A 12,779-nucleotide genomic window follows, 5' to 3' on the forward strand; every position below is an offset into this window, starting at 1 on the left:
TCATACCCTGCCAGCATCGCCCAGCACTGCTGCTGCGACAACAGCCAACACACAGCCTGCAAAACTGACGGCAACAAAGCATCGTGGCATGCATCCAAACCAAGACGCCTTGGCGACGGCCGTCTCTCTTCTGGCAATCGCAATGTTCAACTTGACCCCACGTGCACGCGACACCCACGCTGCGCTGCGCTGCACCGCCTTCTCCTGTCCCCGGGTAGATCCTCCTCTCACGCAGTCAGTGCAGCGTCTTTGGCTCCGGCGGCCGTGGGTGGCGAGTGAGCGACAAAGGGGAAAAGAAAGCAAGACTGCTGCGCAAATGCCTGCCCAGCCGCCATCCGACGCCTTTCTGCAGTACCCGCGCATAATCCGCACGTGTGCTGGCATGTCACTTGTATGCGCCAAGCAGCAACAGCTTACTTGTCGTTGCGCTCAAGAGCGCGTGCTGACCAATTGAGCGTGGGAGGTGCCTTGAGATGAAGTGGGCGATCCATCTGCATCAAAGGAAACAGACCAGGCGCTGACGCAATTCTCTACGTGGGCTGGCTGCGTCTGTCTTGAGTGTTTGATGATGATGCCGCAGGCCGTCGCAATCATCTCACCTCTCACCTCAGAGCCAATGCAACCCACCCGCTGAATGGGCAAACGACGGACGACGGACTGCCATGACAGACGGCTGGCTCACCGGATGGCCGGCGGCGGCGGCGACGAGATGCCCAAAACAACTAAGCCGAGTCGAGGTCAACTGTCAGGCAGAATGAGGTGAGGTGAGCATGTCGTCGCGTCGCAATCAGTCGCGATGCCAAAACGAGAAGCTGCCGTCGCCTTCCAACGTCGCCGTCGTCATGATTAATCTACAGTCTGCAATGGCATTAATCAGCAGCCTGCGAGAAATAATCGTCGAGTGGGCGCCACCGGCAAGTTGAGGTCGCCTGCCCGGCTTCCGGTTGGAGCATTGGATGCGCAGGCCAGCCAGCGGGTGATGAAACGGTGCCGTCGTCCGTCGGAGGAGCCGCAGCGCCTCTTCTCACCAAAGCAGAGAGCGGTGCACGGTCTACCCAAAAGATGCAGGGTAAAGAGGGAGATGATGGATTGGATCGGAGCTGTCTCGCTCTCTGCTGGATTTGGCAGCACACGGCTTTCCCCCTTCCAGGTGACCAGCCGGCTGCTTTGTCAAAGTGTCCATGTCGCTTCGTTTGCACAGCCTCCCCTTGACAGCCTCACATGTCGCGCGCGGCGGCGCCGCTCAGTCTGTGCCGGTCCGGCGCAGTGCCCTTTGCGCCGGGGTGGCCGAGTCTGTCGGCTGCGCATGTTTGTGCGGGATGTGCTGTGCTATGGTCTGGTGCTGGTGAGGTGGGAGAGGTGCAGATGTGAGGTGAAGTAGCTAGCGTCAGGGTGGTGGGGACTAGTTTGAGAAGAGGCGCATTGGTCTTTTGGAGAGGTATTTTCAAGGCCAGCAGCTCAGTGACCTGACTGACGTTGCGGATAATTCGCCGGCGGAGGGCACTCGCCAGTCGCCAATTGCCAGGGGGCGATTCTGCCGGTGGACGGCTCTGGTCGTGGCCGCAAACGGGGTCGCTTGCGTGCTTCTCCTGGGGCTGGGGGGCGGAGGCTGGGGCTTGGATTGGGCTTGATGGCGACATGGTGGTTAGAAGGGTGGAGGGGTACAGGTACCTACATGTACTAGTGACGACGGGCCGGTCAGCCAGCGAGCCAGCCCGAGGGATACATGTACATGTAGTAATAGGGTGCAGCTATAGAGCCATGTAGTTGTTTCTGTTTTGTTTGCAGAGACCATGTCCCTCTCCAGTCTCCGACGTCTGGGCCGGATTTTGTCGGGCCTATTTCCGCAGCAGACGAGACGCGGCGGCGACGGCGACGGGGAGCCATCGGACGCCGGAAACTGGAGATGGAACACGCTGTCTGTGCGTGTACATGGTGAGGTGTGGTTTTGGGGGATGAGTGATGAGAAAATGCGTTGTACGGGACCTACATGTACATACTGCCAATCCTTCTCTCGCCTTGCTGCAGACGACGTGAATAATTCCCTAGGTGGTACTTCTTGCTTGCGCTTGTGGCAGCCGCGCCAAGGCCTGGTCCTTATCCCCACCTTAGGCCGATCGCATACCCTACCCACGGCCACTGCCGCGACGCCTACCGCATTCCAACCAACTCCATCCTCTACCCTCCCGCACTCCCTCTCCTTCACCACCACGACTACTCCACACTGCTCCTCCACAGTCACTCCAGTCTCTCCTTGTTTCCACCCAAAGAGAGCCCCTGCAGAGCCCCCCATCACTCCCGGTGTCTCTTCCACCACCACCTTGCTTTAGCCAGAGACATGGCTCTGTGAGCTTGCCTCTTCTCCGCCTCCGGCTCGCTGATCAAGACACCATTTGTCTTCCGACTTTTGCTCTCTCTGAAGAGCCCGCTCTTTGCCGCCTCCACTCCTCGGCCCGTCCCTCGCCAGCCCCATGACGCAGCTCTTTAGCTCCTCGTCGGGCCACTCGACTGCCCACATGGGCAGCGAGAAGCGCGCCTTTACCGGCGTCCCCATTTCCACAAACAAGCAGGTCAATGGCTCCAACAGCCAGGTCTCGCAAAAGATCAAAAACTTCTTCCGCATCAACACGGGGAGCAAGGACAGCCTCGACAACAGCAAACACTCTGGCGACGGCGGTTCGTCAAAAGACAATCGCTCCACCTTTCGACAGTCAAGATTCCTGCCTCACATTGGCCGCAACCGTAGTACGACTGTCGCCAGCGAGGGCAATCCGCTCGATGAGGGCATGAGTCCCACGGCTCATGCCAATCCCTATTTCATCCACCAGGGCCCGCCGGCCATCAGACATCACAACGATGGAAGCGTGCCGCCTTCGCCACCAGATACGCCGCCCATGCCCACGACCAAAGTCGAGGATGTGGACAACACTGGTGACAAGGCGACAACGGCGGGCAAGGAGGAACTCGCGCGCAAGCTGCGCCGCGTCGCTTCGGCGCCGAACGCCCAGGGCATGTTCAAGAGCGGCGATGGCTCTCGACCTCAGACGGCTGAGCTGGGCAAGGAGCCACTCGTCCAGCACGCCAACAGCTCCACATTGTCCATGGTCGAGACATTAAGCGATAGCTCTCACCTCGGCGTTCCTTCAGCGGACGGCGGCATCCCGTCTGCGGGGCAGATTCGCAACAGCGTAGCGTTTAGGAGAACCTACAGCTCGAATTCGATAAAAGTGCGAAATGTCGAGGTCGGTCCGGGAAGCTTTGACAAGATCAAGTTGATTGGAAAGGGCGACGTGGGCAAAGTCTATTTGGTGCGAGAGAAAAAGTCGAACCGGTTATATGCCATGAAAGGTGGGTCCACCATCCGTTTTCCAAACTTTGCTGACAGTCGCAGTGTTGAGCAAGAAGGAAATGATCAAGCGAAACAAGATTAAGCGTGCGCTCGCCGAGCAAGAAATTTTGGCCACAAGCAACCATCCCTTTATCGTCACCTTGTACCACTCTTTCCAGTCTGAAGACCATCTTTACCTTTGTATGGAGTATTGCAGTGGCGGCGAATTCTTTCGCGCATTGCAGACTCGTCCAAACAAGTGCGTCGACGAGGACGCTGCGCGGTTCTATGCCGCAGAAGTCACGGCTGCGCTCGAATACCTGCATCTCATGGGCTTCATCTACCGCGATCTGAAGCCAGAAAGTGAGTGCCAAGTCCAGCCCGCGGAGCTGTTTCTGACTTTCTAGACATTCTCCTCCATCAGTCCGGCCACATTATGCTGTCAGACTTTGACCTGTCGAAGCAATCCGACCCTGGCGGAAGGCCGACCATGATTCTCGGAAACAAGGGATCTTCGTCAAGTAACCTACCTACCATTGACACCAAATCGTGCATTGCAAACTTCCGCACCAATTCTTTTGTCGGTACGGAGGAGTACATTGCGCCAGAGGTAATCAAGGGATGTGGGCACACCAGCGCCGTGGATTGGTGGACGCTTGGTATTCTCGTTTACGAGATGCTTTACGGCACCACTCCGTTCAAGGGCAAGAATCGTAATGCGACGTTTGCCAACATCCTCAGGGACGAGGTGCCGTTCCCCGAGGGTTCTGGTGCCCCGCAAGTTTCCAAGTAAGTTCCTTGGCACCAACCACTACCCAGCCTCGCTGACCAACCTCCCACAGCCTTTGCAAATCGCTCATCCGCAAGCTTCTCATCAAAGATGAGATGCGGCGCTTGGGCTCGCGCGCCGGTGCGTCGGACGTCAAGGGACACCCATTCTTCCGCACAACGCAATGGGCGCTGCTGCGGCACATGAAGCCGCCAATCATCCCGCACCAAGGGCGCGGCATCGACACAATCAACTTCCGCAACGTCAAAGAGTCGCACTCGATCGACATTAGCGCCGCCAAGGTCAAGGGCGTGCCGCTTGACAGCGGATTAGCAACGCCCGGTTCAGAGCCTGTCGTGGATCCGTTTGAAGAGTTCAACAGCGTCACGCTGCATCATGATGGCGACGAATCCCACCATCAGCAGCAGCAACAGCAGCAGCAGCAGCAGCAGCAGCAGCAGCAGCAGGCAAACGGCGGCCAGGAGAGGTAGTATCCACATTGTACGGGGGAAAAGAATTGGAGCATGAGAAGATTGTTATTTTGGCGAAGGAAAAACCAGTCTGGGGCCAACTAACATTTCAGTTGGAGCCGGCGCCCATGGGCGAGCAGTACGCCGGGCCGCTGCCCAACTATGGGGCATGGAATCGACAAGAAGAAGCGATGCCTGAAGATCAAAAGCTGGAATAAGCAGGGCAGGACAGAGGCAGGCCAAGAGGTCAGCGGCGTGAGGCGAGCGAGGCAACGGCCGGAGGTGGATTGTTGTTCTTCTTTCTTTGATGTGTGAATCGAATCCAAATGCGTGCGTGCGTGCGTGCTTTGTGGGGCTCTGCGGCAGCACGCAGCTCTCTCGTGTCCATTACTACTTTTTGTCTCTTTTACTCCAATCATTGGGCTTGGGAAGTTGGGGGGTTATCTTTTTTCTGTTTGCTGTCTTTCAAGGGGTTAGTGGTGTGGGAGTGCAGGTTGCGGGATTGATGGGCGGGCGGATTGACGGATGGGAAATAGGATGGGATGGTTTACTGATTGATTGTTGTCAAATGCTGAATTGCTCCAACTGCCTGTGTGTCAAGAGTTTTTGCGGGTTTTATACGTATTTCCATTTTCAGCCGTCCGTCTCTTTGCTGTTGTTTTTGCCATACATACTCATAGCTTTAGTCTCCATTACAGCTACAGCTAGTGCTTGTGTGGTGGGATAGGGAAAAAAAGAGAACACGACTTATTTATGCTGCGTGGTGTCTATGCTCGGAGTCCGATGATAATCGTGGTCAGCAAAGCCACATATGAATGAAAAAGCTATGTGTCACAGCCAGTATCAACGGCCATGCATCGAACATGCAAAGAAAAGAAAGTATATCAACGGACGGCTGCCCGCTTCGACGGGAGGCAGCCATTCTGCACACCGAGTTACGCAAGGAATTGAGGTGCAGACTGGACGGGGACCAGCAGCCAGCCACGATGATGCCATGGACGGCCGCCACAACCTTACCGAAGCCACAATTTGCTGTCGCACCGCCACATGCGCCCCGCGACGAACAACAACTTCACATCGACCCGATAGCGGACTGTACGTGCCTTTGTACATTTGTTGCAGTACGAAAGACGGACCGGCACGAATTGATGGACGCACAATCGACTGAGCACGCTTGCTCCGGACTACTTGAGCGACTACTTCGGCTCTGCGATATTTGACGGGCGCGATTCTTTTCCTCGCGATACCTACCTACCTACTGCGGACGCGTCCTCTCTGCGAAAACGATTGTCCCCACCCCCCCCCCCCACCCCCCCCCGCGCGCGTATTCCTACCTGCTTACCGTGCCTACCCGCCTGCTGTCTGCCCAACCTCACGACACCCGCGCCTGGTGCACTCGCGTCGAAGCGGACGGTGCGACACGACACGGCCAGAACCCACGAATCCTTGAGCCGACGGACGGGAAGGAAAAGGGAAGGGAACCTTATCACAGCGACATAAGGGGGGAAGAAAAAGAAGTTGTGCAGACCAACCAACATACCAATCTGCCCGGAGCAAGCAAAACACCATGTCCGATCTCTCTCCGTCGGGCGAAGGCGTCGTCGGCCGCAACGTGGGCGAGGGCAATGCAACTGCGGGCGCTGAGACACTGTCGCCCCTCGAGCAGGAGGTGCTGGATGAGTACGCACGGTTGTTGGGGAATTTGAATGATGTATGCCCTTTGCCTCTTCTCGGCATATTACTACCTAACCATCCTCCCCTTCCAAACAATCTTCTTCTTATCCCGTATCCAAACCCGCACATCACGAGTACATGCTGACCCACCAACCAGCTATCCTCGCTCCTCTCCACCCTCGCCGAAACGCCGTCCGCCGAGATCCTCGACGCGCTGCGCGGGCTGGAGCGCAAGACCAGTCTGGTGTACACGCTGCTCAAGGCGAGCGTGTACAGCATTGTGTTGCAGCAGCAGATATTTGGGGAGGGCGAAGAGGGAGGCGAGCAGGGGCAGGGTGCTGATGCTGGTAGTCATGGTGATGGAGGGGTTGAGGAGGACTAAGAGGATGTTGTTCTTCGATTGCCCGAGAGAGTCCGAAGGGCTCGGACGGAGAGGCATGGGATGGGAGGAGGCTGAGCAACGTCGATTCTCGTCCTCTCCGATTCGGCTTGATGCGACTCGACTCGATCCCTCAAGGCCAACGCTCTACGACTACCCTTCTCTGCGCGCTTCAGGCCTCCCTGCAGACGGCCCTCGAAGACCAACCGCGCTCTTTGCCGGTTGCTCTAGGCTCGCGCATTCTCCGCCATGCTGCATACGCATCTCGCTGCCTCCCGGTTTGCTACTCCACCCACACATGCCCATAGATCCATCTTTATGCCTCCACCCGCACCAGCTTCAAGCCAGCATCGAAAGGACGGAACAGGAGGACCAAGAGGAAACGCTCAACACACAAAGGTCTTTCCAGAAACGACGACGGAGTCACGAGTAGGACGAACTCGTTCCAATCCATCCAACCCACAGAACGGCTGGCCTCTTGCCCGCCACACCACTTCTTCGGTCTATATGGGAGGTGATGCATGGCCGCATCTTTACAGTCCGCCGACTGTCAGCCATCCATCCATTTTGTCCTGTCGAATCATCCATGGCACAGTCATCATCACTGCCCCAGCATCGACTGGACGGTCCGTCTACTTTGCGCGCTAGGCGCGCTAGCAATCGTCGCGGAGGGAGCACCACGCAGCCGTCATTTGATCCGATTCACAAGCATGCAAGCAAGCGAGAAAAGGCGCATGGGACGACGACGGCAACGGGAGAGCATCCAGACTGGCTAATGGGCGAAAGGGAGAAGCCGCCGTGGTGGTGGAGCCAGCCTATACTACTTAGGTACTTGGCATTGAATATGCAGATAGGTCAGACAGGACATGAAATAACCACTGATGCCTCAAAGACACGATGGCAAACCATATTGCAGAGAAGAGGCAGCCTTCCCAGCAATCCTACCGCTCCAAGACGTCCATGTCCTTTGCCACCTTCTCTTGCTCTCTTTCTCTCTCTCTTCTTCTTCTTTTTGCTCCTCTTCCTCTGCCCACTCCCATCTTCCCGTCTGCCCCTCCTACCCGCCCTCCGGCAAAATCTCCACCGTCCCAATCGTCTGTCTCCCCATCCTCGTCCCGAAAATCCCCAAGCCCTCGACCTGTCACCCGAATCTCCACTCCTTGCCCATGCATGCTCTCAGCCGCCCTGCCAGTATTCCTCCAACACAAACACACACACACACAAGTAAGACCAAGCCGTCTCCCGGCCTACCCTAGAATGTCCCACACGCGGATGGTGGTGTCTTCAAGAGCCGTTTCCGAATGCATTCGACAGCAACATGTCGAAAAGAATCCAACATCGAGAGAAAGCATCCCAAGACGCATGCAGAGACATGGGATACGCGCAGCCATCCAAGCAATCATCTCATCTCATCACGTGCCAAGGTGCTCGAAAACGAGGCAACAAATGCGCCCCAACACCCGCTCCTTCAAGACTTGCACTCACTCACGCACATCCACTGGCACGTCAAAAGTTTTTACAAGTTTTTTTTTCGTGAATTTTCTATCCTAAGATGCCCACCAACTATCCTCAGTCGATAAAAGCGCAAGCTACTTAGGGGGTAAACCTTGTTCCTTGCCATGACCACCTGGCTTATTTTTGTGCTTTTGTAAAAGTTCTTTCTGCTTTCATCATTGCCAGTCGCTCCTATCCAGCAAGATGCCCACGATTAACAGTATGGTACAGAAGGCTAATCGCCAGAGAAAAGGTGAAAAAAGGAAAAAAGGGGAAAAAGGGCAACGAAAAAAAGCTCCCCAACGAATCCGAGTAGGCAAAGCAGTCGCGAACCCAGTCGAAAACGAGCCCGAGATCTCGACCCACATTGAACCGGCAGATAGCAGGCCGGTTGATCCGTTGAGAAGAGAACTCTGAGAATTGTCGAAAAGTAGAAACAAGCGCGTCCGATGAGCGGGCAATCCAGACTGTCGAGAAGAGACTGAACTGTGCGCCCGTAATGTCGTCCGCCAACCGCACCAACCATTACGACGACAAGTGACGCATGTTTCCAGAGTAAAGCCGTGTGACGGAGTGCCGAAAAGGAAAATGCAGAATGCTAGACCGGACGGGAAGAACTGGGTATTGGGGAATTGAAGTGTAGTCGAAAGCAAAGGGAATTCCGGAAATGGGATGCGCAATAGTAGTCTGACAGGCCGTACGACCGCCTTTGTCGGAAGACGACCAACATCGATAAAGAGGCAACGCGGTGAAAGCTTTTGCCAAGTTGGATGCCAGGTGCTGAATGGCCTGCTCCGCTAACGCTTCAAAGTTGCCTTAATCCGTAGCGTAGAGCAACGCCAAGTCGTACCAATGTGACAATCAGTCGGTTGCCCGTTGTTGCGTGTGCCAATGGACGCCCGCCAACAACAAAAGCCAAGTGAAGAGCAAGATTAGCCATTCAGAGGGTTCTGGGCGCGGTAGTTGGCGACCTCCTCCTCCTCGTTAGCCTTGATGTGGGAGAACTTCTTCCTCCAGCCCTCCTTCCAATTCTTCTTGGCCGCCGGGTTCATGGTGCTAGGATCCTCCATCTCGGGCTTGAGGTTCTTTGGCTTGTCCTTGGAAGGAGAAAGCTTGGACCTCTTGGGAGAGCCGGCGTTGGGAGTGCCAGCGGTCTCGCTCGGGCCGGTGAAGAACTTGCTGGGAGTACCACGCGTGGCGGACTCGCCCTTGGGACTCTGAGGGGTCGGAAAAGCACCCTCGAGCTCAGCCATATCATCGTCATACTGACCATCGTAAGAGAGGCGCATGTTGCGGTTCTGGCTGCGCTGATCGCCCAGGCAGTTCAGAGAGAAGCGCTGGCCCTTTTGCTGAGAGTGCTGAGAACCAGAAAAGACGCGAGTCAACTTCGAAGGGGAGTGCTCCGACTTGTCGCCCTTCTGCGGCTCGGCCTCGTTGCCCGAAATCTTCTTGATGGGCGTGTTGTTCAAGATGGTGTCAATATTTTCGCGAATCGCGGCGTCAGCTGCGGCACTCTGGCCACTCATCGCCTTGAGCTTGTTAGGGGTCGGAGGGTTGAGGCCCATGTCGGAGATGATGCTCCTGTCGCTGGTGAAAGAGTCGAAGACTCCAGGCACAGGGCGCTGGATGGGGCCAGGCGCCGGCTTGATCGTGGCCGTCGAAACTTGACGGCTGGACGTCTCGGCTTTGTGCTGGAGCGCAACAGGCGAACGGGTCGGAGACTGGAAGTCATCCTCCTCCACAGAAGAGTCACTGGCCTCGGTGTTTGAACCGTCCTGAGACCGAGCCCTCTTGGCCTGAACAAGACCCTGGGCCCAGCCTTGCATGAACTCAAGGTCCTCGGTGCCCATCACGGCCTGGCCAGTCAAGCCGGCAGAGAAGCCCATCAGGAAGCCAGTCGACTTGTTGCTGTAGTCAAGAGTACCACTGGTCGAAACTGCAGGCGTCTTTGACTCCTTGAGATGCTTGCGGGACGAGCGCCTGGTGTAGATGGAGGCCTTGTCGCTGTGCTCCTTGGACACGTTGCGGGGCGCGTGGAGACGGCCATTCTCAGTCAAAGCTTCAGGACCGCGGTGCAGAGTAAGAGCGTTCATATCAGCCGTGACGCCATTGACAGGGGAGACTTGAGGCGCCTTGAGAGCCTGAACAGGGTCCGGGCTAAGGAAGTCAGAGTTCCACTGACCGTGGTTCCACCTGGACTTCTCCGGGGTAACAGGCTCAGTCTTGCGGTTGACATAGCTGCCAGACGAGTGCTCATGCGGGTTGTGGGGGAAGAAGTCGGCAGTGTTGATGCTCGACGCACTCGGGCGGTGGGCAGAAGATGTCGCGGAACGCATGGGGCTCGGGCCATCTGTCTTCTTGTCGGAGAGCCATGGAAGGTTGGAAGCAAGCTGAGTGGCGCGCTGAGGAGAGGTAGTCGGAGAAGATTCGCCATTGCGGTCGTCAAACCTGTCCTGCTTCTGGGGAGTGTAAGCCGGGCTGGTGGGGTCCAAGGCGGAGCGCCTGTTTTTGCCAAGGTCAGGAAGGCTGCGAGGATCCTTGATCTCCAAAGCGTGGGACTTGCGAGCAGTGTGACCAGAGGCCTTCTGCGGAGGCTTGTTGTGACCATTGGCCGTCTTGTTGACCTCCGGGTTGGGCAAGGAATCCGTAGAGGTGAAAGCATTGGCGTCAGGGCCGTTGAAGCCCTGGTTCGGATTCGGATAGGCTGCAAAGCCGGGAGCCATGCCCATGAACTGCGGGAGCACCGAAGGCTGAGGGTGAGGGTACATGTAGCCGTGAGGAGGAGGAGTTGAGTAAAGGAACGGGTTGTGCTGCGACACTGCAATACCGGCGGAAGGGTTCACAAATTCGGAAGGCTTCTGGACGCCGGTCGGCTTGGGCTGCTTCTTGGAGTCCGAAAGAGAGGACTCAGAAGAAGAAGCAGAGGTCGGCGCGTTCTTGTCGTCGCCCTCGAGGCGCTTGATTTCCTTGCGAATCCTATCGGCTTCGGTGATCATGCGAATCTTGTCCGCAACCATTTGCGTGCGCTCTTCGGCCGAGATGGCGTTCTCTTGGATGACCATTTCGCGCTCCAACTCACGTTGTTCATGCAGGATCTTCTCAAGCGCCTTCTTAAGATCCGTAAGTGAAGCTGGATGGGTCTGCGGGACCTCTGGAGCTGCAGCGTGGGCTCTGGGCTGCGTCGGAGTCCACGCGTAGGGGACAGTTCCCGGGTAGCCGTAGTACTGCAAGAGAGCAGCCGAAGGCTGGAAGCCGTACGGGGTGTATCCTACACTGGCAGCTGGGTGGTTGACGTGCATCGAGTTCATCGAGTGCAAAGAGCTGCTGGAGCGACCCATGTCGAACGGAGCGCGATCGATCCTGCCACTGCCGCGACTGAACCCGTTGGCAGGTCCGTCGTCAATTGGGAACGAGGGACTTCCCAGGCGCAAGTCTGAAGGGACAATGCGACCTCCTGCTGTGACACGAATACCGGGAGGTGAGCCATGTTCTTTGATGAGGCGCTCCACTTTGTTGCGCTTGATGGACGGACTGGGGGAGGGCTTTTTCTGGTTACCGGAGCGAGACGACATCGACGACATGGAAGACATGATCGCCACTTCAGAAGCGTTGCGTGTCTGATTGAGCGCGGTGTTGCTTCCACCGAGAGCACTGGAGCTTTTGAGAGGTTTGCTGAAAGCTGGGACGGAAGCAGAGGGTCTGAGGACCATCTGAGATGAAGAAAGAGCTGGGCGCAAGACGTGTTCTGATGATTTGGTCAGACTCGCCAATGGGCTCAGAGGAAGGTGTCGGGAGAGATGTAGAGGGAGGCGGGTGGGTGTTGTGAAGGCGTCAGAAAACGCGCCCAGGCGACCGCCCAAGCGTGGCGGGCAGGTACCGCGCGCCTTCATACTCGCGCTGGCCGAGCCAGGCGTCTTCGAGTTCGGCGTGATGTTGGGTACAGGCATGATGACGCTCAACAATGCAACGTCAAAAAGTTGATGAAAAGTTTCGGAGGAGGAAGAGAAGTGGGAGAGAAAGATATCCAGCACGCTCAGTCGCCGCGCAGTCCGCGTAATCGTGGTGTCGCGGTGCGCCGAGAGGTGGTGGGCGACGAGCACTCAAAGGAAATATCAGGACTAACCTCTCACAGCGTCCTCGTTTGCAAACTTGTCCAACGACACCGCCGACTCGGAAATGGAATCTCGCAGCGCAAGAAGCTCAGCAACCTTGGACCGGACCGACGTCCTCGAAGTATCGCCGTCCCTGGGAGGGGGGTCGTTCTGGGTGCCCATGGTGTCGAGGCCTCAGGAGAACGGGGATGGCCGTGGTGTTCGGATACAAGAGGTGCGCTTCCCATCCCATGGTCAGCTCTTCTTGTGGCATCCATGCCAGTACAGGCCATCCCATACCTTTCTCCTTTGCAAAGCGGACAATGGTATTCACAAGTGCCGGCAAGGGGCTCAAACGACGCTGTACAAGAAGAAGAAGAGCTGGCGGGGTTATCCAATCGTGCAACAAGCGTGCCGGATGAATGAGTGGACAGCGAGTCGTACAGAACAGTGTCGACGGCGAGCCAAGAGAGTGTGGGTGGGGAGTGATGCGAGCGATGATTGCAATGGGGTTGGAAGAGAGACGAAGCAAAGAGACAGGGATATGAAAGATAGACCTCTGGTCCAGGTCGGC

At 56.7% G+C, this 12,779-nt stretch overlaps 5 protein-coding genes across 5 annotated transcripts; 3 read left to right on the forward strand and 2 right to left on the reverse strand.

The window, feature by feature from the left end:
• Positions 1-1,513: 1,513 nt before the first annotated feature.
• Positions 1,514-2,548, reverse strand: BKA78DRAFT_120958 (uncharacterized protein). Its single transcript, XM_066882429.1, has one exon. The coding sequence runs from the start codon at positions 2,291-2,293 to the stop codon at positions 1,646-1,648; it is 648 nt and encodes a 215-aa protein (XP_066745647.1). The 5' UTR covers positions 2,294-2,548; the 3' UTR covers positions 1,514-1,645.
• On the forward strand, positions 2,517-4,588 carry BKA78DRAFT_248959 (kinase-like domain-containing protein; the record flags this gene model as incomplete). The annotated part of the gene is made up of 4 exons (XM_066884436.1): positions 2,517-3,348; positions 3,392-3,691; positions 3,736-4,117; positions 4,171-4,588. 4 exons carry the CDS (start codon positions 2,517-2,519, stop codon positions 4,586-4,588), a joined length of 1,932 nt encoding a protein of 643 aa, XP_066745648.1.
• On the forward strand, positions 4,557-5,499 carry BKA78DRAFT_312067 (uncharacterized protein). The gene has a single exon (XM_066888269.1). The coding sequence runs from the start codon at positions 4,875-4,877 to the stop codon at positions 5,292-5,294; it is 420 nt and encodes a 139-aa protein (XP_066745649.1). The 5' UTR covers positions 4,557-4,874; the 3' UTR covers positions 5,295-5,499.
• A 635-nt stretch (positions 5,500-6,134) lies between these two features.
• BKA78DRAFT_352112 (DASH complex subunit Dad3-domain-containing protein) lies at positions 6,135-6,623 on the forward strand (the record flags this gene model as incomplete). The annotated part of the gene is made up of 2 exons (XM_066891291.1): positions 6,135-6,278; positions 6,399-6,623. The coding sequence occupies 2 exons, from the start codon at positions 6,135-6,137 to the stop codon at positions 6,621-6,623; spliced, it is 369 nt and encodes a 122-aa protein (XP_066745650.1).
• A 2,259-nt stretch (positions 6,624-8,882) lies between these two features.
• On the reverse strand, positions 8,883-12,388 carry BKA78DRAFT_379127 (uncharacterized protein; the record flags this gene model as incomplete). Its single annotated transcript, XM_066892932.1, has 2 exons — positions 8,883-11,859; positions 12,238-12,388. The coding sequence occupies 2 exons, from the start codon at positions 12,386-12,388 to the stop codon at positions 9,047-9,049; spliced, it is 2,964 nt and encodes a 987-aa protein (XP_066745651.1). The 3' UTR covers positions 8,883-9,046.
• Positions 12,389-12,779: the final 391 nt, after the last annotated feature.

The sequence above is a fragment of the Phyllosticta capitalensis genome, assembly GCF_038381095.1.
Source record: "Phyllosticta capitalensis strain CBS 128856 chromosome Unknown BKA78scaffold_4, whole genome shotgun sequence".
NCBI lineage: Eukaryota > Fungi > Ascomycota > Dothideomycetes > Botryosphaeriales > Phyllostictaceae > Phyllosticta > Phyllosticta capitalensis.

What these genes read in the sequence shown, in the direction of transcription:
- BKA78DRAFT_120958 (XM_066882429.1), bottom strand. Translation starts at nt 2,293, where the DNA reads ATGGGGGGCTCTGCAGGGGCTCTCTTTGGGTGGAAACAAGGAGAGACT.
- BKA78DRAFT_312067 (XM_066888269.1), top strand. Translation starts at nt 4,875, where the DNA reads ATGTGTGAATCGAATCCAAATGCGTGCGTGCGTGCGTGCTTTGTGGGG.